The 26,414-nt window shown below is 34.3% G+C and overlaps 1 protein-coding gene across 2 annotated transcripts in view; it reads right to left on the minus strand.

Moving 5' to 3' along the window:
* Positions 1-4,903: 4,903 nt before the first annotated feature.
* Su(Tpl) (Suppressor of Triplolethal) overlaps positions 4,904-26,414 on the minus strand; it is a 120,820-nt gene continuing 99,309 nt past the window's right edge. The window contains exons 4-13 of one of the 2 annotated variants that reach the window (XM_088227964.1): positions 23,209-23,249; positions 19,935-20,151; positions 17,827-17,897; positions 17,584-17,740; positions 15,578-15,760; positions 12,249-12,370; positions 11,533-11,643; positions 9,001-9,100; positions 8,039-8,210; positions 4,904-7,493 (exon numbers count right to left, since the gene is read on the minus strand). In XM_088227964.1, coding sequence (XP_088084090.1) covers positions 7,341-7,493; positions 8,039-8,210; positions 9,001-9,100; positions 11,533-11,643; positions 12,249-12,370; positions 15,578-15,760; positions 17,584-17,740; positions 17,827-17,897; positions 19,935-20,151; positions 23,209-23,249 — 1,327 coding nt within the window. In that variant the 3' untranslated portion in view covers positions 4,904-7,340. Of the gene's footprint in view, positions 7,494-8,038; positions 8,211-9,000; positions 9,101-11,532; positions 11,644-12,248; positions 12,371-15,577; positions 15,761-17,583; positions 17,741-17,826; positions 17,898-19,934; positions 20,250-23,097; positions 23,250-26,414 lie in introns of both variants that reach the window. The other variant, XM_088227963.1, reaches the window with a different exon arrangement.

Genomic DNA, 26,414 nt, shown 5'->3' on the forward strand with positions numbered 1-26,414 from the left:
GTTTTTCGGAACAACAACCGATTTTGGATGACCTTCATGAAATTCGTCGTAGAGCAAACTGCGGCCACAATTGAATTCTGTATACCATCGATAAATACTGGTCCTTGATAGTGCTTCATCGTCAGAAGTTGAATTATGTTCATCAATGCGCTGTTGTTGAGTTAGTCCATGTCTAAAGTTGTAAAAAATAATCACACGAAAATGTTCACGTTTTAATTCCATTTTTGCACTGATATCAAATTTTGAAATATATAATAATTAAAAATAGTGACTGTGTAAAAAAACTTTCTGAGTAAATATAGCTTCTAAAATGCCAAAGTCTACGATAGATGAGTCAGTTCCCAGATAGCAGAACCAGTGTTGCCAAATCCTACTTACTGCTCCATACCACTCCTGCTGCTATTAAATTAGTTATCCTTTCCATTGAATGGCCGTCCCCTCAATTCTCCTCTTTTTGATTTCTTTTTATCTTTACTTATTTCCTTTTTTGTATAATAATTAACATTACGCTACTCTCAACCTTACCCAAGCTGTTTGAGAGTATTGTGCTAAATAAAATCTCCTCTAGCTTTAAGCATATAGTGCCACTACAAACCTTCTTTTATATGAGGATTTATAATACAAGCCTTTATCTCGAGCCCAATCTCAAGTCGATGCAATATATACAGACTTCTCTAAAGCCTTTGATAAGGTAAACCATACTATACTTGCAGCCAAATTAGAAGCACTAGGAATTTGTGGGACTATCTTAAACTGGCTCAAGAGTTATCTTAGCAATAGGAGAATTGCTATACATTTAAATGGCTATCGCTCTTATGAATTTTCAGTTAGATCGGGGGTGCCATAAGGTTCTCATCTTGTTCCATTTCTCTTTGTACTATTTATTAACATTCTACCCTCACAATTTTCTAATGTAGAGTTCTTGCTATTTGCTGATGACTTGAAGCTATTTAGAGAAATAAATTGCACAAATGACTGTACTTTACCTTCAAGGGAACATCAATATACATCTTAAGTGGTGTGAATCCAACCATTTGTTTTTAAATGTAAACAAATATTTTCACATGTTTTTTTGTCGTTCACGAAACCTCATTCCAACATCATACTCCATTAACGACACTTTAATAACTACTGTTCCACAAATCAGAGATCTTAGGGTAACTTTTGATGAAAAGTTAACCTTTACGCACCATAGAATGGCAATTGCTAATAAGGCTATGCAGATGCTGGGCTTCATTATCCGGAATCAGACAAACTTAGTAGTGTCGTTTTTATAAAATCTCTGTATTGTGCTCTCGTCCGATCACAACTGGAATATGCATCATCCGTCTGGAGCCCTTTGTACAACTGCAACTCTTTTAACTTGGAAAGAGTTCAGCGGAAGTTTTTACGCTACATACAGTTCAAAAAGGGTAAACCTATAAATTAAATTTGCTACCAAACTTTGATGTCTGAGTTGAGGTTACCATTGCTCTCCACCAGAAGGACAACTGCTGACCTCACTCTATTGCACAAAGTGATATGCACCATAATAGATTGCCCAAAATTACTGTCCCTGATCAACTTTCGTTTACCCACAAGGACCACCAGACTCCGACACATGTTCCAGTGTGAGTACAATAGGTCAAACTTTACCCACCATTCTCCCCTCCCCTAGTGAGCATCCACAGAACAGCTAATAATTATGCTGAGCTGTTGGACTTGCTCCATACCACTCCTGCTGCTATCAAATTAGCTATCCTATCCATCGAATGGCCATCCCCTCAATTCTCCCCTATTTAATGTGTTTCGCCATTCATCTTCACTTTATTTTTTTTATTTTTCTTTGAATGAATTGCATGTTAAGTGTAATAGTTGTGAGTTTATCTTTGTTATTTTTTATGATATTTTATATGTACTTTTAACTGTATATTGTAAGACCCCTCTGGGCGTTTATTATTAAATAAATAAATAAACATATTAGTGAAATAATTAAGATTCTATTTTATGTTAATTGCTATACTACTTTATGTACTTCTTAACTAAATAAATATTGTAAGAGCCCTCTGGGCATTCATAAATAAATAATAAACCTCGAAATATAAAGGGCAACCCTCGTACAGCGATATTAGTCTGAAATCGTTTTAGTTTTTGGCTTTTGATATTCTTACTTACTTCTTAACATATATCTTAAAATATTCTTCTGATTTGTTTTTTAGCGCGCTGTGTTTTGTTTCAAGATGTCGCATGAGCCGCAGTGCATTGTTACTTATCACCTCGTAACATATCACGCTTTGTGGTTGCCCAGTACCATTACATATTATGCATAAGCACAGGGTTTTTGGCATCAAAATGTTTTTTTCTAATAACAAGAACGTAAACTTTAATAAATATTCAGTTTATTTTTGGAGCCGTTATGCCCCCCAGTGTGGGGCGCGCCACTAGTTTGGAATCCGTGTATCTGTTAAGTGAATTTAATTTTTTAATACTTTTGTTTCAACAAAATATACTTAAATATTATGTCAAAATAAAATTATGTAGTTTTCCCATTTGTTTAAAAATATATGTATAAAAACATCCATCATCGAAAGGTCCAATGTTTTTTTACTAACTAATCTAGTGAACAATTTTTTTTAATGTTTAAAATATATTACCGGCACAACAACGATATGTAAAAAATCTTGGATCTTTGCACTACTGTATAGTAACTCCATTTTCTTTATAGTCAATCAACAGAATCTATATTACAAAAAAACAGCAGCGTTGGTGTGCCCGATTTATGCCACTGCATAAAATCTCCAAATTCAAATAAATTTATTTAACATTACTTATTAAGGTAAAATCTTAAAATACTCTCTATAGCAAGAGTATTTGCCTTTTGAACATAGTTTCACTGATGTGAAAGATATCAATCTCCCAAAGTGATAAATGTTCAGCTGCCTGACTGTTCTTCCAATCAGCATAACCATAGGCAGGTTGGTTCTGGAAGCCCGGAGGTAAAACAGTCTGTGCTGACGCTGTCAGAGATAACCATCAGGAACATAAAAATTGATACTCTCTAAAATAGCCGACTTCTTGATAAAACCTCTTATCAGTGTGAACCCATCCCTTCTAAGTTGCCAACTGTCGGTCACAAGCATGCCCAAGAGGAATGTGACGGGATAGAGCCGCAGACAATTAACATACTCCCTCATGTAGTGATACCTCAGAAATTTTTCTGAACCTTCTCCAACATGAGAGAATATCTCACATTGTGCAGACTCCATATCACAGAGTGTACGGGAATCATTGAAAACCCTGCCAGTTTGGAGAATAAAACCCAACATCTTCAGTGCAAGGTCACATGTTCTCTCGATGTCAGCATGAAAAGTCAATCTGCTTTCATAGATGACCCCAAGATCCTTAATTGTCGAAACACGTATGAGTTGGCGGTCATCTATTGTGTATCTGTGATATACAGTACACAATGCTCTAGTGAAAGATAAAATTACGCATTTTGAAATACTTTTTGTTGATAGTACTCCAGTCTAGGATATTGTTTATATCAGGGTTTTCTATCTCAAGGAATAATTTCAAGTCGTCGGCAAATAAAAGAAATCACGAGAAGTTGATGACCTTCGCGATATCATTTATGAAGATTGTAAAGAGGAGTGGACCAAGGTTTGACCCCTGTGGTACTCCGGAATAAACTGAGTGATCTTGTTTCGATTTAGGCCCAAATCATGAACCCACGTTTCACCTCCAATCCGATCCAATGCAAGATGGGTTTGCGCTTACCTTTGACATACCAGGATAATGATGTAGGATTCTCATCTCAGATGTAAACATTCACCTATTAATACACATAGCCGTGCTTGAGCCCTCAAAAATGATAACACCTAACTGAAGCCCGAATGCTCAGTGATGCCCAACACCTATTTAGTCATTCTTTGACAGTCGGGTGTGACGTGAGCTTGACATTAAAAATTTATTTCACATTTATACCACTGCCAACTTATATTTGTGAGTCTGTAAATAAACAAACAAACTGTAACTATGGGTACATTTTCATATCACTACTTTTTTCAATATTTTACTGTACAGGATCAATGTGTATTAATAGATCGATGGATGTAGATGATGCTTCTACTATTTTGGACCTACCCTCGTACTTACGAACTTACTGCAGAGATGGGAAAATCCCAAACTTTACCCTATTTCATCTCTTTGATTTATTTTCTTAACACATCAGTAATAAGCCAACAATCAAGTAAAAAATTGCATTATTTTGTAACATTTTTATTTATTTAAATAATAACTCTTGGAAAAATCTTTAAAAATAGAACACGATGTATGTAATATAACATTATGTTTTGTATCGGTATTATAATATTATTCGGTAGGAATTGTTATTATTTATGTAAGCAATGATTTTGTTCAGATTTGATAAAGAAATAAATTAACATTTTGAAGATATATTATTTATTTAGAAAGAAATAATGAATCTTTTTAACCTTATTATGTGCTGACTATTTAAGGCGCTGAAAGCCACAGAGGAACATGAGCAACTTAAGAGTTTTTGACTTGTTTTTTTAATTTAAAATGGGAGACTGTTAATTTTAAGATTTCTTAACATAAATGAAAAGAAAATAAATTATGTAAACTGACAGCTCGTATAAATTTGGCGGTTATGTTTTTCCGGCATAATTTTTTTGTGAAACTCAAATTTAGCCATCCTATGGCTCTCAATGCCTCCTTTGTGGTTATTGTTATGAAATAATGATCAAAAAACTTCCACTGTAAAACATGACCATCTTAAGAAATTGAACATTTAAAATAACATAAAATTTGTTTTGTGATCCGGCTTTTACGATAGGTTATAATATAATATTAAACAATATGCTTTGATTGGATGGGTTTTGTAAAGAGGAAAATAAAACCATAGTTTCTTTGCTGCATGCATATATAAGTATAGAATTTTATTTTTTCTTTTTCTTATTTTCTTTTTCACATATGTATTACTTAGATTACAATATTTAGGATTTTGTCCTCGACACAGGCGAGGATCTCTCTTCCCTTTTCCAATATTCTAATTGCAGTAACTCAGGCACTATTACTCTATATCCCAAGTGGCGCACGTTTATTGCGTGTTAATACTTGTCACACGTCGGTCCCTTCCGTCCGTCCCTGTCTCTCTGCACGCGCTCGCTCGCACACGCACGCACTCCACCACGCCGACGGTAATGGCGGCCTCCCGCCGTGATCAGACCACGACTTGAGAAACTTATTGCGTTGGTATATAAATAATTGTAATACACAATAAACATTGCTCAACCTCAATAACAGAATGCGTAGAAAATTCACCTTACTCTAACTTACAAATGACAACATCGACTTATACAAATTATAGGCAACTTAATTTCGTTTAGGCACTAATATATTCCAAACATTTCTTAATTCTAGTTTGCGGAAGGCTTTGGCTAACCGAATGTCCCGACAGATATAAGAATAGAATAGATTTGAGTTATAAAATGATTGCCTATAATATTGTGTTATGATTAGGATACGTCATAGCCGATATGCTAGGGAGGCCACCTGGGATAGTCTTCTGGCAGTCACAACACTATTCCCCCGAGATAAACAATAACAAACTACCGCACTACGCAAACATAACTTTATGTACACTGTGCGATGACTTACACGGATGAAGATGCGTATATACAAAATAAATAATGCATTACTCGATACGTGTCGGCAAGAGTGGGAAGCTTGGTACTTCCCTTCTAGAACCATATTCCGCATGAACCAATCGTGTGTAGCGTACATATTACATTACTATACAAGCGTGCCGGTGGCCGCAGATGGTGCCAGCCGAGACACGAACAAACAATAAACAATTGTCATGGTAGTTTCTTCATTGGCATGAAAGTAACAGGGGTTATAAAATAATACAATGACTGGATTAAACAAAGGTCATGAAATAACAACGGGCTGCGTGATGATGATGATGATACAGGGCGGGGGATCGGTGACACAGTGTACACACACACGCTCTCACGCTTCCCGCTCATTATTACTCCTACTACAAATATTCCCTATCTTTTTTATTATTTCGTGTTTTATGTCTTTTTTTAGATTTTCTTCAAACAAAATAAACAAATAAAACGTAAGGTACCGAGCGATGTCGGATTTGTTTCTTAAAGCTAACTTAAATAGTAGGTATATTGGTTACAGAGCCTAAGTCAGTATTCATAGCGTAAGTCAGTGCGAGAGTGGCGGCCGTACGTCACACGCACGCGCCCTCTCGCCTCCCACCGCGACACTTCCCATCCGGGACGAGGAAAATGAGTACTCTTCCAATATCATGGGCAGTAAATTGATCAAAAGGGATGACATCCAATATTAACTAAATTCAAATCACAGATCGGAAGACACATTTTAAGTTCATGTCTCGTAATAAAACATTTTGTCTTTTTACGTTAATACCCCTACGCGGGTACGCTTTAGTACTCCGATAACGGACGATACGAAACATTTTTAATCGGCGTTGATCGATCTTGTTGGCGCCGCGGGATCATTCTCCCGCGGTGAACGGAATCTTTCGGAAATCCTATTTCCTACAACAGTAAATAATATTACGCGTAATCTAAAATGGACGCTCACTGAGACTTTTTGACGGAGAAAAGCTTGGCAAAGTTAACACGGGAAGAGAAAACATTTCGTAAACTCTAAACGAAGCAAATGGCAAATTTATAGATTATGGACCGGAAATGGATTCATCATCGCGCTAGGGATGGTTTCTTTAAGGACAGAATGCGCAGATTTGGAAGATAACTTCCGTTCAGAATGTGAGGACTGCCGGATATTAGAATATGGCCGTATATCCGACCGCTCTCACATATTGACATATTGGGTCTGTCCAGATTCCGCGAGGAGAATAGGTACTTAATAAAGTGGCTCTATATTCCCCGCGGTGCCTGGGAACCTTTGTAAAACTTATCAACGGCGCGACGATAGGACAACTAGGACTCGTTGTTTTAACCTACGTAAGAAAATAGTCAAACAATCAAAAATAGGAATAATAAATTCTAACAAAGAGAAAACTAACAATCCTCATTCTGAGCGTATGAAAACCAAAACTAACGAGTAACAATAATTTACGGAACATAATGCCCTTTTACTCTTCAGTCGCTCGTCATCTCGCGACGTTCCTCCCTCTTCTCGAGGCACCGAAAAATTCCATTCTTGGCTTAATACGCGAGGCTCGTACTCAGTAACGGGGAGGGGAGAAACTTGGCGAGCGTATTGCGGGTCGGGTAGTGAGGGAAGGAGGACGACCGGTATGGAGATATCACAAGTAGCGGAGCGGGCGGCGGGCGGGGTCAGTGGTCGCTGCTGCGCCGGTCGTACTCCATCACCAGTCGTTTGATGTGAGCCAACTTCAGGTGGAGGTACTTGAAGTGAGCCGTGGCTTGCTGGTATTCCGCGTCGTTCTGCGTGCGCTGGTACTCGCACACTATCTGCTTCTTGATCTCCTGATAAAACAGAAACATACATTCGCTTATTCAAATGTAATCACAGGTTAGATTTCAAATAAATAAATTAACAATATGGGGATCACTTTTAGAGATTAATATTTTTCTGTGTAATCAAACCAGAATCCCGAACGAGTGTTAGTTGAGATATGTCCGCCTCGTAGTGTAGTGGTTGGTGCATTTGCCTACCATGCTCGAGGTCCCGGGTTAGATTCCTAGCTCGGTGGATGTGAAATATTGGTTTTAGAGGTGGTTTTACTGCAGTATTTCATTTTTACTGCGTAAGACTCATAACCTTCCACATAATAAAAACGATCCAGATATGCTGCAATTGGAGCACCAATGTAGCGCACTATGCACAGCACTGCACACACTATGCACACAGGGAAATGATAATGACGATGAATATCATTAAGGCATAGATGGAAAAATTGTTTTGAAAAGAAAATATTAATGTTTGGGAGCATGATCCGTAAGCGATTACTTTATTCATAGATGCTATTTTTTTTTTTAAACTTCTATACATATTTATCGGGAATGGGTACCTTGTGTCCCGGACTGCCGGGTGGTTCCCCGCGAAGGCGTTCCTCCAGGAGGGCGAACACACGCGTCACAGCACACACGCGCGCATGCAGCACTCGGTACTGCTCGTACTGCGATGCGAAGTCCGCCTTGTAACGCCGTCTCTGCTCTCCGTTGCGGATCTCTGTATACTGGCTGGAGGGGGAAGGAAACACATTTTTCACTCCATCATAATACGTTCCTATACTGACTTACTGAAGAAAGTCCAAAGATGTACCGATCAAAGTGAGAGAAGAGGGATATTCATTTGGGTGTTCACTTTTTTCAACTGATTGGTGGTCGCATACGTAATTTGGATATTCTGAATGAATTAGGTCTTATTGTGCTTAGTAATTATTTTCGACAAAGACATCACAGGTTGTTCTACCTACCACGGTGCAAAACCAACCTGCCAATGGGTATCCCGGTAGGTAGAGCAATCTCGTTCAATCATGTTGCCTCGGACTACTACCACGACTAACATTTGAAGAATGACGGAGAGAAGACTTGTTAGGGATAAAGAAGATCCTAAATGATCATTATGATGTATGAACTTCAGCCAAGTACCCATCAGCGGGATCATCGCTGGAAGCTCATCTTTCCTAGTTCATAACTCGAAGAAAAACTTCTTCTCCAACATTCAGTAAATTATTATTAATTGTTATATGCAGGCACCCTTTACTGGTGTGCCTATATCTCATGTACTGCTTTTTGTCTGTGTTCTTCTTTAAAAAAACATCCAAACAGTTTTTGAACCGGTTGACGGAAATGGAATGGAATAGCTTTGTCAATTCCAGTGTGAAACCAATGATATATTTTTTTTTTTGTAGTTTGAGTAATAGTACGATTTTTTTAAGAAAGATCCAGCAAAGGCTGCTTGTTATAATCCAATAATTATTATGTATAAATATTTAAAATTTACTGTTAGTATAGAGAGAATACTGACCTCGTGAAGTCGGGCAGGTCCTGCTGTACTCCCACTGCCGTGGTACTGTCGGGAGACTTATCACGAGCACTTCCACATAGCGGAGAGCCACCCTTGATTACTGTAAAAACATCAATAAATCATTTATTCAAATAAATATTTTACAAAACTGTGCAAAACAAAGAAGTTTTAATTGCTAAAAAGAAAACGAATTTTTGAACCTCCTAATTGAAAAAAAATATTTTTCACATATTAATTATCGACATAAAAAATGTAAAAATGCTGTAGCTTAATTAAATTTTCAACTTTTAAATTTATTTATTTTATTTTATTATTTATTTTATTTATTAATAAGATAATATATTTATTTTATTCTTAATTTTTAGTTCTTGACCAAAGTAAAGTAGTCAAACACTGAATACTTTTAAAACAAATTTTTACATACATTTCAATATTGTGTCAAGGTTTTCAACTTATTTGAACTTTGTGCATTAGAATATATATCATACAGCGTATTATTATGTAGTTAACGGGTTTAGAGGCTAGAGATAAAATGGTGGTTTTTGTGAATTGATTTTACATAGGCACTGAGAATTCAGAAAACGTCTCGTCAGAAACTACGCAAAATAACATTCTCACTAAACTGGGAAGCAATATATCGCCTGTTCAATTCAGAACCATCCTAAATACCAATTTATCGAAATCCTTTTTTTACAAAATATGACTCTGTAAAATTCCTTTTAAGTTATTCAATAATTTTTGTTAATCCAAAACACCAAAAACTCAAAATAATTCATCTTAAATATCATAAACAGCTAGGATACTCTTGAAAGGCAATTATACTTCATTCAATTTTACAATAACATGACGTATACAATACTATGGATCATACCGTTCGTGAAGTCAATATAATCACTCTCATGCACATTTTATGTTTTGGAATTTAGGGTTGTTCAAAATTTAATATACGATATTAGTTTTAGATTTTTTTAACGTTATTATGGCATTGTTATTGCCACATGTAGTCCACATTGTCATGGTGAAGCACAAACCCTTTTCTGATCATTAATTCTTATGTCGGTCAGTCCTTATGAAGAGGAGGTAGTAATAGTTAATAGTAGTTCTTGTCTAGAGGTAGTAATTATTATTGAATTTTTTATCCTAGCTTTAATTTTCTTTAGTTGTATTTTATTTTAATTGTACCTGTATGTTTTATAAGGAAATGTGTTTGCCATTGTTGAATGGACTGAATAAGTCTGTAAATAATAAGATCAGTATTTAATTTATAATGAATGTGATAAAAGTTTTTGAAAAACGAATTTTTTCATTCACTTAAAAAAAAAAAAAAAACTTTTGCACTAACCTATTATAATATTTATGGTATGTTTTATAATAAAGTAAATAACGTAATATCCGAATTATAGCTTTATTTGAAAGTATTCCGGAGGGAACTCCCTTTGATTAAATTTGCATCACATAAACAAAAAAATCCTACAAAGACCATGGCTACTTTAAGGTACATATTAAAAAAATTAATAATTAAAGGCTACAGATTAAAAAAAATATTTATTAAAGGCTACAGGAAGAACACAACGCACTGCCCTAGTTCTTGTATGTTCAATAGACCATTTTTCAAATTTTACAAGAGACATTTTTTTTTGTTTTAAAGTCAAATAACAAAAATCAGTAAATGGAGATTGGCACTAAAAAAATACTGAAAATACTATTTAATAACAGAAAAAATAATAATTCTTTAGCTACATGGACGTGTAATAAGATAATGAACTTTTGGCATTCATAACTCAATTTTGCTAAAAATGGTCTATTGAACATACAAGAACTGGAGCAGCGAATGGGTATCAAAAATTTCAAAAAGATAAGAAATATCAAAAATGAAGTTAGAAAACCGCTTTGGGCAAAAAAAAAACAACATGAAAAATGATACACAAGCAATAATAAATAAATCAATTTAAATTTACTATGAATTATTCTGCCTCGTGTAATACATTTCCGTTCAATGCAGGTTAGAATTTTACTTCAAGAGCTTAAGTGCACTCAACCTAATATTTTATTTTTTTAAATGACACCTGATAGATTTTACTTGGTAAAATTATTGAATCATTACCGGTTGATATGGTTTTGTTACAGTTATTTAAAATATTTATAAAATTTTATTTAAATTTGTATAACATAACCAGGTGTAAAACTTAGTAAAAAATTAAAAAAAACATTCAAAATTTGTAGCAATAATCATCATAAAATTTATGATAAATAAATAATAAGATATTTATAAAATAAATAGATTTATTTATTTTATTGGGTAAACACAAACAGTATGTACATAAATATTGATAATTTCTTTGTATATTAGTTTAGGACACTTATGCACACACCAAAATAATTGTTTACACTTAACACAATAATTTAAATGAAGTTGAATATAGCAAATGTAAAAGATAAGAAATGAAAAAAAAAAGAAAGTTTTTATATTATATTTGAATAGAAAGTATCGCTATAAATCAATGTTCGATAAGAATAAGACAAATGTCTTACCAGGAAGAGGAGAAACAGTAGGACTAGTCTCGTAACTACCCCTTTTAGGAGGAGTTCCTAGGAAATTTTTGGCAGTACCGAAACTAAGCGAGTAGCCGTTGTCTCTCTTGGCTGCAAACAAAATATTCAATAACTAAAAGATTTACAACAAATATATCGGATACATTTGTATTTTAACAATCAAATATGAGCTTTTTCTTAACAGTTTTTATTTTGATTTATTTATATAAAATTTTAAGCTGATTTTTAATAATCAATACATTTTATACGGTGGCAACTGTTGTGCGATGGCTATGAGCTAAGACCCTGGTCTCACATAATATACGGGGCATTCCAGGTTCAATTCCCGGTAAGACCACGATATGAGTCAATATTTCAAATCTGGGTGTTGTAATTCAACACTGAAATCAGGCCTAAATGCTTGCAAACAAACAATAATTGAAGAACTCATCTACTTTGCAGATATTGTTGGTTTATAAGAAATAAATCGAAGAATATAATTATTATCGAAGCATATACTTTTTTTAAATTATGAGTAAAACAATATAAATTTTTAAATAATTGTTTAGTAATCATTTAATATTGATATTAAAATTTTTTGTTTGCTATGTATAAAATTAATTTTCATAAAAAAAAAACAGTGATTCTAAATTTGTTTTTAAGTCGTTTAGTTTGGTTTGTGCGTCCAATTTACATAGATAAAGAGTTGAACGTACTCGGGGTCTGCGCGGCAGGCGGTGGCGTATCCTCGTCACTGTAGCCCTTGCGTTCCCCACTGCTCACGCTGGTGGAGGAGTGGTACCCGTTACTGAGAGCGGCCGGAGAACCCGATCCTTCCCTGAAAATATTAAATAATAAGAAGTTTATGTATAAATCAGCATAAGAAAGTGCTGAAAACATTTTTCCAATTTCTTGTGCCGACCCTTATGTATAAAATCAGAAAACGAGGATAAAAGTAGGCTGAATGCAGTCAAAATGCTCTCAGGCAAATGTGTGGTAAACTGTATAAGATAGGTGCACAAATGTCGAGATCCGTGGATTACGCAAGGCTAGGAGGAAGCATTATAAAAAAAGGAATGCTGCGTTTGACAGCCAAAGAACGTCTTACAATGCGAATATTGAACGATTCAGAAAACGAGGAAGACAATACGACCAACTCCAATAAAAAAAAAATTTCTTTTCAAAATAAATATTAGCGCTTTTATGATTTACCCAAATATTTCGATTTTGGTGTACTATTTTCAAAGAGTCGTGAATAAGCCGCTATTAGAACATGGAAATCAAGTTGTGGTAGAAGGGGGTTCAAACTTTGATCGGTGAGTCTGAGACGCTGAGAGAGCCACGGGACCACAACCCGGTTTTAACTTGAAGTTAGACATGTCGAAAATAGGAATAATCGGCATGTGCGTATGAGAAGATATTTATAAGAAGCGAGGCCTTCATAGAGTAGTGTGGTGTTCTATCCTAAACAGGGTGATGATTTGTTTGTTTGTTTGTTAAAAAAAATTGTATAAATCAGAATAAACGATGAAATAATTTACTTCTTGGGGCGTCACAAAATAATATTTCTATAATGATTAAAAGGTGGAATTCACAACATGAAAATAGATAAATGTAATCGACAGAAAATTACAGATTAAAAAAACATTTAATTTAAACTTAATTGTTAACTGTAAAATAATAATGTTATGGAATAACCTGCTAAGCCTTTATTTAGAGGCTTGTCAGCAGGTGGGATAGAGGGGATATGGAAGGAGGTAATGAAAATTACATTACAACACCCAGACCAATTGAGAAAAAAAATTTTCATGGATTTTTTCTTGCAACTGGCGGGAATCAAACCCGCGATGCCAATTTCACAGTTGGCCGTCTAACCAACTGCGCCACGGCACCGGCGCTTAAAATATAAAGAATTAGAACTTTCTTGATTCTATATGTACAAAAATAAAAAGTAGAATTTATATCCATAGTTTTATTTTTTGTTACATTTTATAATAAAATAATATTTACATACTGCACAATTACATAGATTAAGGGAACAATTAATCTATTTACTGTGATAAAACTCATTTATCAAAATCATCATTTTAAAATGCTACTTTCATAAATAATATTAATGATTTATCTGTCTCGAATCCAATGTTCTCAAAGTGCTAAATCAGTGATTTAAAGAGAGGAAAATGAGCGATAAAACAAACACAGATACTTAAACGGTAAATAGAAGCAAGTTGTTTTATCGGTAGGCAATATTTTACAGTCTAGGTCGTTGAACCTATTTACTGAATCACAAGACAGCCATTTTACATTCAGCAAGATGTCATTCAAGAAGTTCAACACATTATGTTTAACAATGTCAAGAAAACGGAAAAAAGTCATATAATTTTTGTAGAGGTTAACTACTGAAAACCAGTACTAGAGAAAGTGCACATGCATTTATGCGTTTTAAAGTCATAAATACTTCTAGTGTCATATATCAAGGCTGCTCATATTATGCGCGCATTAGGTACACATTTCATTATATTTAATAAATGCGACAATCTGATATGTTTAAAGTCCATTGGTGCACATAGAACCGATTCTTGTGGTATCATTAAACACATAATCGGTAATCGAAATCCAATTCAATTTCACATACTGTTTAAAAAAGATAAAAGGAAAAATAGTACGAAGATTGATTCCTTGTCGTATTTTTTTTGTCTGAAAACATTTTAAAATAAACTTTTTAATAAAAAAAAAAATGTTCCTATTATTTACCAAATACCTAAATAAATTTTAGGGACATTTTTTTTAGTCATGATAGTGGAATAAAAAATTGAGAAGGTGTATGAAACACACGAGAAATGTAAGCAGCGCAACATATTCTCAAGTGAGTTTAAATGTAGATGATGGACTACAGAGATAAGTATGGCGGTCAAATTACTTTTGTATGGCTGCACAAGCTTTTTGACCGATGTTTAGAGGAAGAATACACTCCTTCAGATTGCAAAAGGGCTGTTGTAATGCCTCTATGCAAGGGAAAAGGCTTTAGGGAGGAATGCGGAAATTATAGAGCAATCAGCCTTTTAAGCAGTGTTGGCAAAATGTATGGAAGAATACTGATTGAGAGTAAGAAAAGTTACTAAAGATAGAGTGTGGGACATACACAGTGGTTTTATGAATGGAAAAGGATGTATCGATCAAATATTTGCTTCACGAAACATGACAGAAACAATTTTTAGTAAAAGACAAAAGCTTTTCTACGCATTTGTCAGTCTGCAAAAAGCGTTTGAGCGGCAATCTGACACGGGCTTTGCTTCTCTGTATAAGGACAGCACGGCTGGATGGATCATTCACATCGTGGTTTGACATTTCTAAAGGACTCAAACAAGGATGTGTAATGTTACCATGGGTGTTCCAACATACGAGTATCTATCGATAACTGTATGAAAGAACTGAAAGGTTTAAGAATGAGAGCTAAAGTGGGTGATTTAACTGTCAATTGACTTTTGTATGCTGATGATGCCGTGCTTCTTGCTAGCGATAAGGAAGACCTGCAATTCTCGGTAACGAGTCTAACTTGCACTCAAGGAGAGCGATTTGCTGATGAATGTCGATAAATCTAATGTGAGATCACTGTGAATGGGTTTATACTGAAACAGGTAGAGGATTTTGTGTATCTGGGAAGTATGTTTACTAGGGATGGAATGACAGAGAAACATATTGAGAGGGTGGGTGCCGCCGGCAACAGAGTGAACGATGTACTTAAATCAACCTTGACAAATAAATATTTTCACAGGAGGTAAAACGGACAGAATGGAGTCTCGGTGCCGACCCTTATGTATGGGAGCGAAGTATGGACCTCGCTTCCTGTAAACAGACAATTCAGTCATGCCATGTCTTTCTCAGTCTTCCTCGATGTCTGCATGCATCAACATTCGCATAGTAAATCTTTCTAATTAAAAAAAAAATTATTCAATTACAAAAATACAATAAATAATTTTCAGTACTGTAAGATAGATATACTGTTTACCATTAGTATAATTTTCTTCTGAAAATGTTTTCATACCTGGCGTTGGGTTCCTGGGGCAGTTGGGGGCCAGGCTTGGAGTAATGGGAGATGCGCTGTTTCTTGATGGGGGGCTGCGGGCCCGCCGGGAGCGGTGCGGGGGCGGCGCGCTTGTGCGGGGGAGGGGAGGGGGAGTGCCCCGAGTCCGAGCTCAGGGGAGGGGTGAGGTTCTGCGGCTTGCGACTGGAACCAATCCAATCCCTTATATTAACATCATCAATATTTAGAACATTATTACTATATTCCCCTCGTCCTCGGTCCTCATACGATCCACCTATCTAAGAACGAGGTCGAAAATCAAATGCGCGCGCTTGTTCGTCACTGGCCACATTTGCCACACTCATGATGACCCTTCCACGCACACGTACAAATATAATAATTTGATGATTAGGGTTGAATTCCAAAACATAAAATAATTCATTTCAAATATAGAATTCTTTTTGCAAATGTCTAACTCTGCGCTACTTACCAACAGTGGTGGATTTTGTGTAAGAATCTGTTTTAAAAAAAAGTATATGATGTCGGTTAAAATTATTTAAGCATCACTAAAAATTCATTAAAAATAAGTTGATATGTAGAAATTAAGAAATTGTAAGGAAATCAATCAATTCAGTATCTATTAGAAATAAATGATGTTTGTAAACGTTAAAATACAAACTTTTTTTAAATACAAAAAAGACAACATCCTCTGAATGTTTTTAAATATGCATTTTAGTCGAATGCAACCCCGGAAGTTTGATGAAAAATACATATTCGCTCCTTACTTTTTTCTGATGAACATATTGAAGATATTATTATTTACAAAAGTCACGAGAACTTTATAATTTTGCAAAAAACTGCATGTAGATCGGTCTGGTAGTTATCGAGTCTATAAAGGACAAACTTTCATGCATTCATTTTTATATATTTAGAAGAAAATAAAAAATAATAACACAGTATTCATGATTTTTTAAGTAAATGCAAAGTTTTTGTTGGTGTGAAATAGTGATTAAAAAAAAAAACATTTTGTTACTATTCTGAAATGGTTAATCATTGGTGAGTAAATGCATTTCCTATTTAATCTATTGTTTGTAAAACATATAACAAGTAAAATTAAATTGCCGGTTATTCTAACCCAACTTTTTAAAATTTAAAGCATATAATTTTAATATCCCAGATCTGGAGTACAGTGTAACAATTCACAAGTATGTTTTCTATTATTTTCTTTTAATAAAGTCAAGCTAGATGATCAACTATTGATTTACAAGTGTTCGTTAAACAAATACAGATTTTTCTAAAATTAAATAAAACTTTTTTGTGGCACTGTTCACCATCTGACCCTACCTTACAAACATGTAGTATAAACATATAAATACAATTATAGATATACCGAGGTCAATGTTTTCAAGTGAAACAACAATTTTTTTAATCCAGTCAATGACAGGTTATATAAGCCCTATAAATGCCAGCACTTCAAATTAAAAAGCACATGATGACTTTACAAACCACACGAGATATTATATGATTTGACCTAATACATATCTGTTACGCAAAGGGCTTTTAAAATTATAAATAAATATTTAAAAATGATGTTAGAACTACTTGACTAGTTTCCTCAGAATGGTCACCTGACAGTTCTATTAAGGGATGTGCTGACTTTCAAATTATAATCTCTTTGGCAAATTGAAAATATTTTTCTATCCTTAAAAAAAAATAAAACAAAAGAGTTAAAATAGAATTGTTCACACCTGCTATTACTACGTATGTGTAAAAACCATGAACTATCTAATTAATTTGTTCTAAATTGAAATTTAATGAATATACTTCGTGGCTACTCAAATTTCAGAGGAACATTCATAGAAATATTCAAGCGTTAACAGCAATCTGTAAAAATGAGCAATATAAAGTCCAAACTTTTTAATAAAAATATAGGATTTAGTCCTCAAATGATTATATCAATCATATAATATCTATACGTCCATATTATAACCTACGTTGAAATGTCATTCTAATGAAAGAATAGTTACCGCTTGAGTATTTGTTTTTCTTCTTCAGAATAGAAGCGCCAGTCATCAATGACATCATTCCAAAGATGCCGGTGAAGTTGGTAGCTGTTATCTTTTAGGCACGAGATCTGCTGCAGAATTGTCTTCACTACACTACGTTCCTTATCCTTAATTCCCTCTGCAAAACACAAGTTTTTCTCAAATCTCAGTCCATCAAATTCTAGGGTGAGGTTATAATGCGACTCGTACGATTTATGCACTTACCGATATCTAGTCTACCGTACAACTCTGGCTTTTTATATGGCCTCAAAGCCAAGAGTTGAATAAGTCGTTCTCTGTAAAAAGATTAATCAATCCATTAAAAAATGTGTAGTATTATAACTAATTCCTACTGAATAAAACAAATTAGTTGTTCCATAAGAGTTTCGATTTGAAATAACAGTATTGTTAACTGACAGAAAGTTGACATTTTACAATATTATCTCGAAGTTATACTTTTTGTTTCTCTCGATTATGATACATATTTGTCGGGTCATATTGCACCATCCTAAATCAACTCAGATAATGGCCGGTGCATTGTAGATGGAGAATGATAATATAACATGGCATATTAACAAAGAAAGGAAAGAGGAAGAAAACCAATAAATTAATTGAAATTGATTGTGTAACGATATAAATAATATGATTATTTATCCTTTATTAAGTTAGTACATTAGATCTTGGCCCTTAACACCTAGAACAAAGTGGTACATAGATATACCACCAGAATTGAGATATATTATTTTATAATATTTTGTATTAATAATAAATCACACATCACAAGAGTATCTCAATAACGCACACTGGTAGCTCAGTCTTCCATTCAGCTTTTTCAAATGAAAAAGGTATATTATCTTATTTTATTTTTGTACTCTGCATAAGTTTTATTTTGCATCCAGCAGCATTCATCAGGGTTGAAGAGATAGATACTAAGTCCTTATTTTGAACTCAAATTAATGCATTTATGAATATTTGTCAACAATAATATATTCACGATTATGCCGGCTATAGCAGTCAAAATTGTGCATTTAATTTTGGAAATGACGGCTATAGCCGTCAATGCATGAGACATATAGGATATAGGTAGTGAAAATATGGCTGTAGCCTGCCTGAAACTGAAATAATTATACGGTAGGAGATATTGTGTTCGCAAACTTTGAGCATTCTCCATTGAGTTGGTGAAGCATAATTAGAAACCTCACAATTCTTTTATCAAAGTTTTTCACAAATATCTCAGAAACTCCTTCAATGAAAAGTTTGCTTCTAATACCCCCCCATACATAGAATTAAGAATAGTCCAGAAACAGCATACGCACATCAAACAGAAGGCGACTAAACTACTCATAAATAAGTAGGCTAACGTTTTGACCCATTAGTTTCTTTGTAGACGTCGCTCAGTACGCAACTCCTGATTTGAATTCAACTATGCCGTGTTGTGTCCTTTTTTAGTGTAGAAATACTGCTAGGATCTTAAAGAAACAGGATGCCATCACATTTCATGTGTAATTAGTAATGAATGTGTATGTAACAAATGCATTTGAGAGATATTGTGCATGCAGTCAGCTGTAAGTGCCCTACTGGGACTTGTCAGTTATATAAGATTTACTTCCCAATAGGAAGCAAAATATTCTAAAAAATATGAAAGTTATATTTATTTATTTCACAATGAGAAAGTTCAATGGTTTTTTTTATTATTTATAATTTGTTAATAGACGAAGCGAAAATAAAAAAATTATCGTAATTATCAGCGATATGATTTTTTTCAGTTTTGTATCTTTGAAATTACTTTGCGTGTGACGTCTCAAGTTCTCTTTCCCTTCTTCTAGATGAGTTCTGCTGATTCTTCAGTTGACTTACCGTAAACCAGAAATCGATCACAACTCTCGTATCATTAGTTGGTCTGGAAGAACTAGTGACGCCATGTAAAGTAGTTCATTATTATTATTTTTTTCATACATTTTCAAGAATCTTCGCCGTATAATTTGATGCCCTAATTTTTACCGCGTGTGAGAATACATTTTTTAAATCCAATTTCCCGTAGGGCTAAACATTCTCATTGTAGTCAGCATTACTTTATGGGTTGTTTAAATCATTACGTAATGTAGACGGTACATATCAGGAAGAATAGCATTGACAATGATACGCTAATGAATAGAAAGCAGATAGGTGCTGAACTGCTGAAATGTACAGAAAAATATGTCCATATTATGTGCAAAATCTGTATTCAACAGGCGACATGTGTCCATATGAGTAGATCCTTTGAGAAAACAATGTCTGCAAACGTGTTTAAATAGAATATTAAAAAAAATAATAGAAAAAATGTGAATACTAACTTGATTGGCCTCTTGAGCAGGTCTGGGTGTCCCGTTGTCTTGGGAGGGCGCGGCTGAGCAGGGGGCGGCGCCGCCGCCGCACCGCCCCCGTGGGCACCATTGGAGCTACTATTACTATTACTACTAGGGTGATTGTGATTGCTGGTTTGGTTAACATTATGGTGGCTACTTCTAAAGGGGCTGTGGGCGGCGACGGGGGCGGGGGGCGGCGCGGGTACTGCGGGCGCGGAGGGGGCGCGCGGCGGGGGTGGCCGCTGCTGTTTCACCTTCACCTTCCGCCCGATGTCCGTCTGGTTGGGCTTGATGACCCGAGTGCTGCGGAAGAGACATTCCCATTACTTAGCTTTCAATCTCACACCTTACAATCTGAATAGTAAATGGATATGCAAGGTCGGTTTTAGTTGCTCATCCGTTAAGTACAGTGCATTTGAATGTTTGATAACCCTATGTTGATGTGTTAGTGCGCCTACTAACACAAACTAAATATGTAGGTTTACTTGCACAACACATTAACATAGGGTTATTAAACATTCTAACACACTGCGGCTTATACTATTTATTTATTCATTTTGTTCCATTATAAACAATGATTAATAATCAAAATAATGTGACCTCACATCAATATAATGCATATAATGCGCCATTTGATTTTAGATTTGCCTACCATGATTAAGGTCCTGTGTCTGATTCCTGGGAAGATCGATACGAAATACTTATTTAATAGGTGATTTTTACTGGAATATTTCATGTCACCAGACTAGCACCTGAAGCATAAGACTAACCACCTAATGTGTATTATCAATGATCACCGATACTTTGTGATTGAAGTTCCGACCCTATGATGCACTCATTGGGAGAAGATAAGAAAAGATGACAAAAATTATGTCTTTTGATAAATGTGACGCTAAAAGACAAACGAAACAAACTCCATCCATCCATACATAATAACATTCAGTATGAACACAGCCATCTCTTTTATTTCTGCTAAGAAAACAGTTTAAAGGCAACAGTAGCTCATATGGCTGGCTATATGGATCGATCAAAGACAAAAAGTCGATTTACTCAGTTGCACGTACAATGAAGATAGCTATGTTTGTTTTTAGCGTCACAAATGTATTTTAATCATTGTGCAAACTTAATGATAGATATTGCAACAGAGATGGAGAAACTTTTTGAGAAATCTGAATGCATAGATCCTTCTTAAAAAGATTCTCTATCTCTCTTGAAATATCTGTCAATCTGGGAAAACTCCCTTTAAAGGGTTAAACACAGTCATTTTTCACAAACAATTGGAAATACCTACTCAATGTATTGTTGACAAGTTTTTTCATATTGTTATATGCGGTTCTATATAACTTTACTGTCAGTTTACTGTTTTGGTGTTTCCTTTTACAGGAAGTAACTACCATATCCCACTGACATAATAAATGGGCCCGTTATTCCTATACTAGCTAGGTACATTTAAAATATAGCAAATATTAGGTTGCCCTCAACAATATGAAGAAAAAAAGGAGATAAAGCATATCACGATGCACACAAGATTTTATTGTTTCAACAGCATAGCGAGAAAGCACCTACAGAGGTGCATAAAATGTATGGCCCCCAATATCTCACTGAAATAAAAAAAAAAAAATATGTATTGATTACTGAACTACAATAATTTATATCGAGCCATGATCGCCGAAACATTGTAACCGACAAAAACAATATTTTATGGGAGAATATTTTGTCTTCTTAATTATTAAGAAATATACTTTAAGAATCAAATTTTGTTACAAATATTAATTTTATTGATATCAATAAAATAAATAGGCAAAACAGAGTATGATTCTCAAAGTGTATTCCTTGTTAATTGAGATGAAGAAGTGTTTCCCAGTAAAATACTATTTTAGTTAGTTACAATATTTTGGAGATCATGGCTCCATATACATGTCTATAGTTCGTATTATTTTTATACACTAGTTGGAAACAGTCAAAATGTACCTAGAAATAAAATGAAACATCTACTTTCCATAAGTTTGATATTACGAATGAACCGATACATAATATTTTAATATATGTTTTGCTTTTCACAGTTGCAATGCGATTAAAGCATTTTTTCATCACACATGACTGAATATTTCTGCGTAGCGTCACGTCTGATCATGAAGAATGAAGGCGCGGAAGGCCTACAGTTGAAATGGCATTTTCTTCGCGCTAGTAACGTGTTTAATTTAATTGTACGTCATTGCCATATCCCAAGTTTAGTAAAAAGAGCACAGATTAAATTTAAACATTCCACACTTCAGTTTTATACTGGGGACTAGGCTCTTGAGAAGCTATAATAGTTTTACTAATCCATCAAATTACAAAATGCAAATTAGATTAGATTAAATATAAAAACAAAAGATTTAACTAATTAAATCATAGTTTTGAAATATTGATTAAGAACTATTCTTATTATTCAGGTTCATATATGAGGTGCTGAGAACCAGAGGAACTTAGGTGGCATTTTAACAGTTTTTGACAAAATGCCTTCCTAACATTTATGAGTTTTGTTTTTCATATAAAATTACTTAGACTACAATTCATGTTATGATTTTTTCTTAATATAAATAAAAAAGGAAATAAATTTTGTAAAATGACAGCTCATACAAATTTGGCTGTCATATAATTTTTTTGTGAAAGTTTAATTTAGCCACACAGATTTTTTTGTTTGTTTAGTTTACAGCTTTCTGCAAATTGTGTCTCTTGGCAAAACTATGCATCTCAAAAAGCTCAAACTGAGATAATCGCCTTTAAAATGTTTTATGGCATTTAAATCAGAACTTTTCTATAGTTACACCGAATTGCCCATTGGCGAGAAAGCCTTATAAAAAATAATCTGAAATGCCATATTATAGATCTCAGAGAGTAAAATATTTGAGCTGTATTACGGAAAAATGATCAGACGGGTGTTGGGTTAGTGTGTTAAAACATAGGATTTATTTCATCCCACTACATACTAGGATTAAATAGATTCCAAATGTCGCTTAAACTCCAATGGCTCTCAGTGTCTCATATCTACATTGGTTTGTAGCAAAAATCCTACATCATTAATTTCGAGTTTATCCTTCTCCATTCATTTTCCTTAACCTTAGTGGACATACGTATGATTTCAGTTACTACGCGAGGAAGTTCTCACCATTTGCTCTTGAGGTTTTCGGCGTCCACAGTCATCCGCTGTTTGGTTGCCTCGTATACGTCCTCGTTAGCGAGCACTCGCATCCGCGTCGGCAGCGCCCCCAGCGCCCGCAGTTGGCGGGGCTCGGCCGCCTGTAAGCACTCCAGCGATCCCTGTAACACAAGACACCTTCAGTAATGTTGCCAAAATGATGAGAGAAGGAGTAAAGAAAAGCTTTGCCAATCCCAAATCTGCATACATACCAGTAGTTCCAGAAGTACCTGACCTGACACATAGATGGAGTTAATAGTAAAAAGTACAAACCTTAAAAAGCTTAAGTTTTAAGAACATGGAAAAAATTGCTGATCGTTATGTGAAATAATACTTTCATTTGAAAGGTCTCAGCCCAACCGATATCCAAGCTGAGCTAGATTCTACTGTAGAGGATTCTGCTCCTTTGTTAATAATAATAAAATATCGGGTGGCAGAGTTTAAACGAGACCATACGAGTGATCGATCAAATGAGGTGACCACACTAGAAATGGTAAAGATAAGTCACAAAATAGTGTTTGATGTCCGTCGACTGAAAGTGCGCGAGCTAGCAGACAGTACACCGCATATTGACAAAATTTTAGACGTTAGAAAACTGTGCACAAAATGAGTGCTGTGTTTGCTCACAATGTAACAAAAATAGAGTCGTGAAGATGTTTCGATCGAGTGTTTGGTAAAGCTTCAGAGTAATAAAGCTACACACCCTATTGCCCCCTCGGATTATTTTCTTTTACCAAACTTGAAAAAATGGCTCAATGGTGGTAAAATATTTGTCAACAATAAAGAGGTTGGTTAACAGCTATTTCTAAAAGTTAGAGAGGTCTCACTATAAACAGGGTATCGAAGCTATTCATAGCTGGGAAAAAATTATCAAGCACAATTTTGAGAAATAAGAAATATTTTTTTCCAATTTTTTGTGTTTTTTTTGTTAGGTCGGGTACTTTTGGGACTACCCTAGTAGTTTGAGATTGCTGCATATCGAGTTTTTCTAGATTATTGTGTCTTGTCATCTGCACTCGTTGCCGACGTTTTAGATCACAATTGCAGAGACCATCAGATGTTAGGATTTGTTCTGCGTACTGCCAGGGTTTTCGAAATTACCCGCGTACTGAGAACTCTTTACAACTCCTTGGTGCGAAGTAGACTCGAGAGTGGCTCGATGATTTGGGGGCCACATGAACTGAAGTACTCTCTTATGATAGAGAAAATCCAAAAAAAGTTTCTGAGATATCTCTACATGAGAGTGCGGGTATATTCCTTGGCTCTACCCGACCGAGTTTCTCCAGGGTATGCTTGGCTACAACAGTTTAGAGACTAGAAGGAATGTGTATTTGACTACACATTTTTATCGATTGTTGCGCGGTATGATCGATAATTCTGAAATTATGATGAGCATTGGTTTGTATGTTCCTGATAGTTACCTAAGACAGCGTCAGCATAGATTGTTTCATATTCCGATATTCAGGACCAACCTGCCTATGGTTATGCCTGTTGGAAGGGCTACCGCTATGCTGAACAACATCGCTCTGGATATTGATCTGTTCCATGTATCCGAAGGGGTTTTCCGGAGCAGGATTCTTCTACTACTTTGACATGAGTCTCTTTCGTGTATTATTTTTTCTTTTTTGTAATATGTACGTATTGAATATATTTTTGTAATGTATGTGTTATATTTAAAATAAATTAATTAAATTGAATTGAATCAGGGTTTATGTATACCATCTGCATCCATCGTATCAATAACCCAGAAATCTCAATGTGCATGGGAATGGCAGTGAAATTTAAAAGATGATAGTTGTTATAATTTTTATAGGGTTGAACTTTATACCGAGGATATTAGTAGTGTGGGTTACATTGACATTATTTGTAGATGCAGATGGTGAATTAACAAAAACTTATTTTTTAAATATTTTGAAAAATAGTTAAATGTTTCTGCCTCGTGGTGTAATGGTCAGCGTGTTTGCCTGCCATGCAAGAGGTCTCGGGTTCGATTCCCGACATGGTTGACATGAAATACTCATTTTAAAGGGTGTCTTTTTTTTTTTTCATAGTCTTTATTCAATAAATTACACACATTATTACAATATTAATACATTATTAAGAAAACAAAGTATTAAAACATATTTTGTCCTGATTAACTATTAAATAATAGTTTGTCATCGGTTGCTCAGACATTAGTTTTAATTAATAATCAAATAAAAGAGTACAGACATAATACTGAATATGTATAAAATAATGATATTTTATTTTGTTTTTGATGCTTTGAAAAATATTATTAAGAAGACAGAAAAGAAAAAAACTCAACAAAACCAGATAAAAATGGTTTAAAAAAATATTTTTTTATAAGTGAGAAATAGTTTCATAGTTTCATTTTTTCATTTCATAGTCCCTGGACTGGTACTTGAAGCGTAAGATCGATCATCTTACCTTCATGTAAGAAAGAAAATGATCAAGATACGCTGCGATTGGTGTACCACTGCAGTGCCCTATGCACCAATAGGTGCGGAAAGGGAATGATGATGTAAATGTAACTGCTGATTGGTAAATATTAAATATATAAAACGGCTTCGTGGAATTATGAAGCGATTATTATTGATAGTATATTTTTTTACCCAAACATTTCATTTATTTAATTTTACAATACGCCCAAGGGGCATTAAAAAAAATTAATACAAACATAGTAAGTATTAATTTAAAAATAAACAAAACTTTTTTTTTGTATACATATAGAAACAAAAAAAAAGCATGCTGCAATGCAAAATAAAAAGTGAAACTTTGCATAGTAAAAAAAAAAAAAATTGGATATAAGAAAAATGTTAGAATTAAAAAGCAAATTGTAAATAACTTGTAAAGAATTTAAACAATAAATTTAAATATAAACATATAAAAAATGGTATTAACAAATTAATGCTAAAAACAAAAAAATAAAAATTAGTTTACAGTAAGTATATATAAGCTAATGATATAATATATGGTACACAAAAATATTTGATAAATTATTTCAGAAAGAGATAAGATAATAATAATACACATCAAAAACAGAAAAAATTGCATGAAAAGGAAAGTTTTATTATGACTTTAATAATTCGTTTTAAACAGTGCATTTAAGAACATTTTAAAATTAAGAATTGTTGTATTAAAAATATACATATTAAATATACAAGATCATAAAGGTCAATATCCATTTTTACATTATAACTGTCCATCTAGTAGACATACATGTGTATAGATCTCCTTTTGTGGGAAAATAAAATGTAAATATGTAATTCAAAATACATGATAGATTT

The sequence above is a fragment of the Micrasema longulum genome, unplaced genomic scaffold (genome assembly GCF_059751315.1).
Source record: "Micrasema longulum isolate JH-2025_06_02 unplaced genomic scaffold, ASM5975131v1 h1tg000549l, whole genome shotgun sequence".
Taxonomy (NCBI): domain Eukaryota; kingdom Metazoa; phylum Arthropoda; class Insecta; order Trichoptera; family Brachycentridae; genus Micrasema; species Micrasema longulum.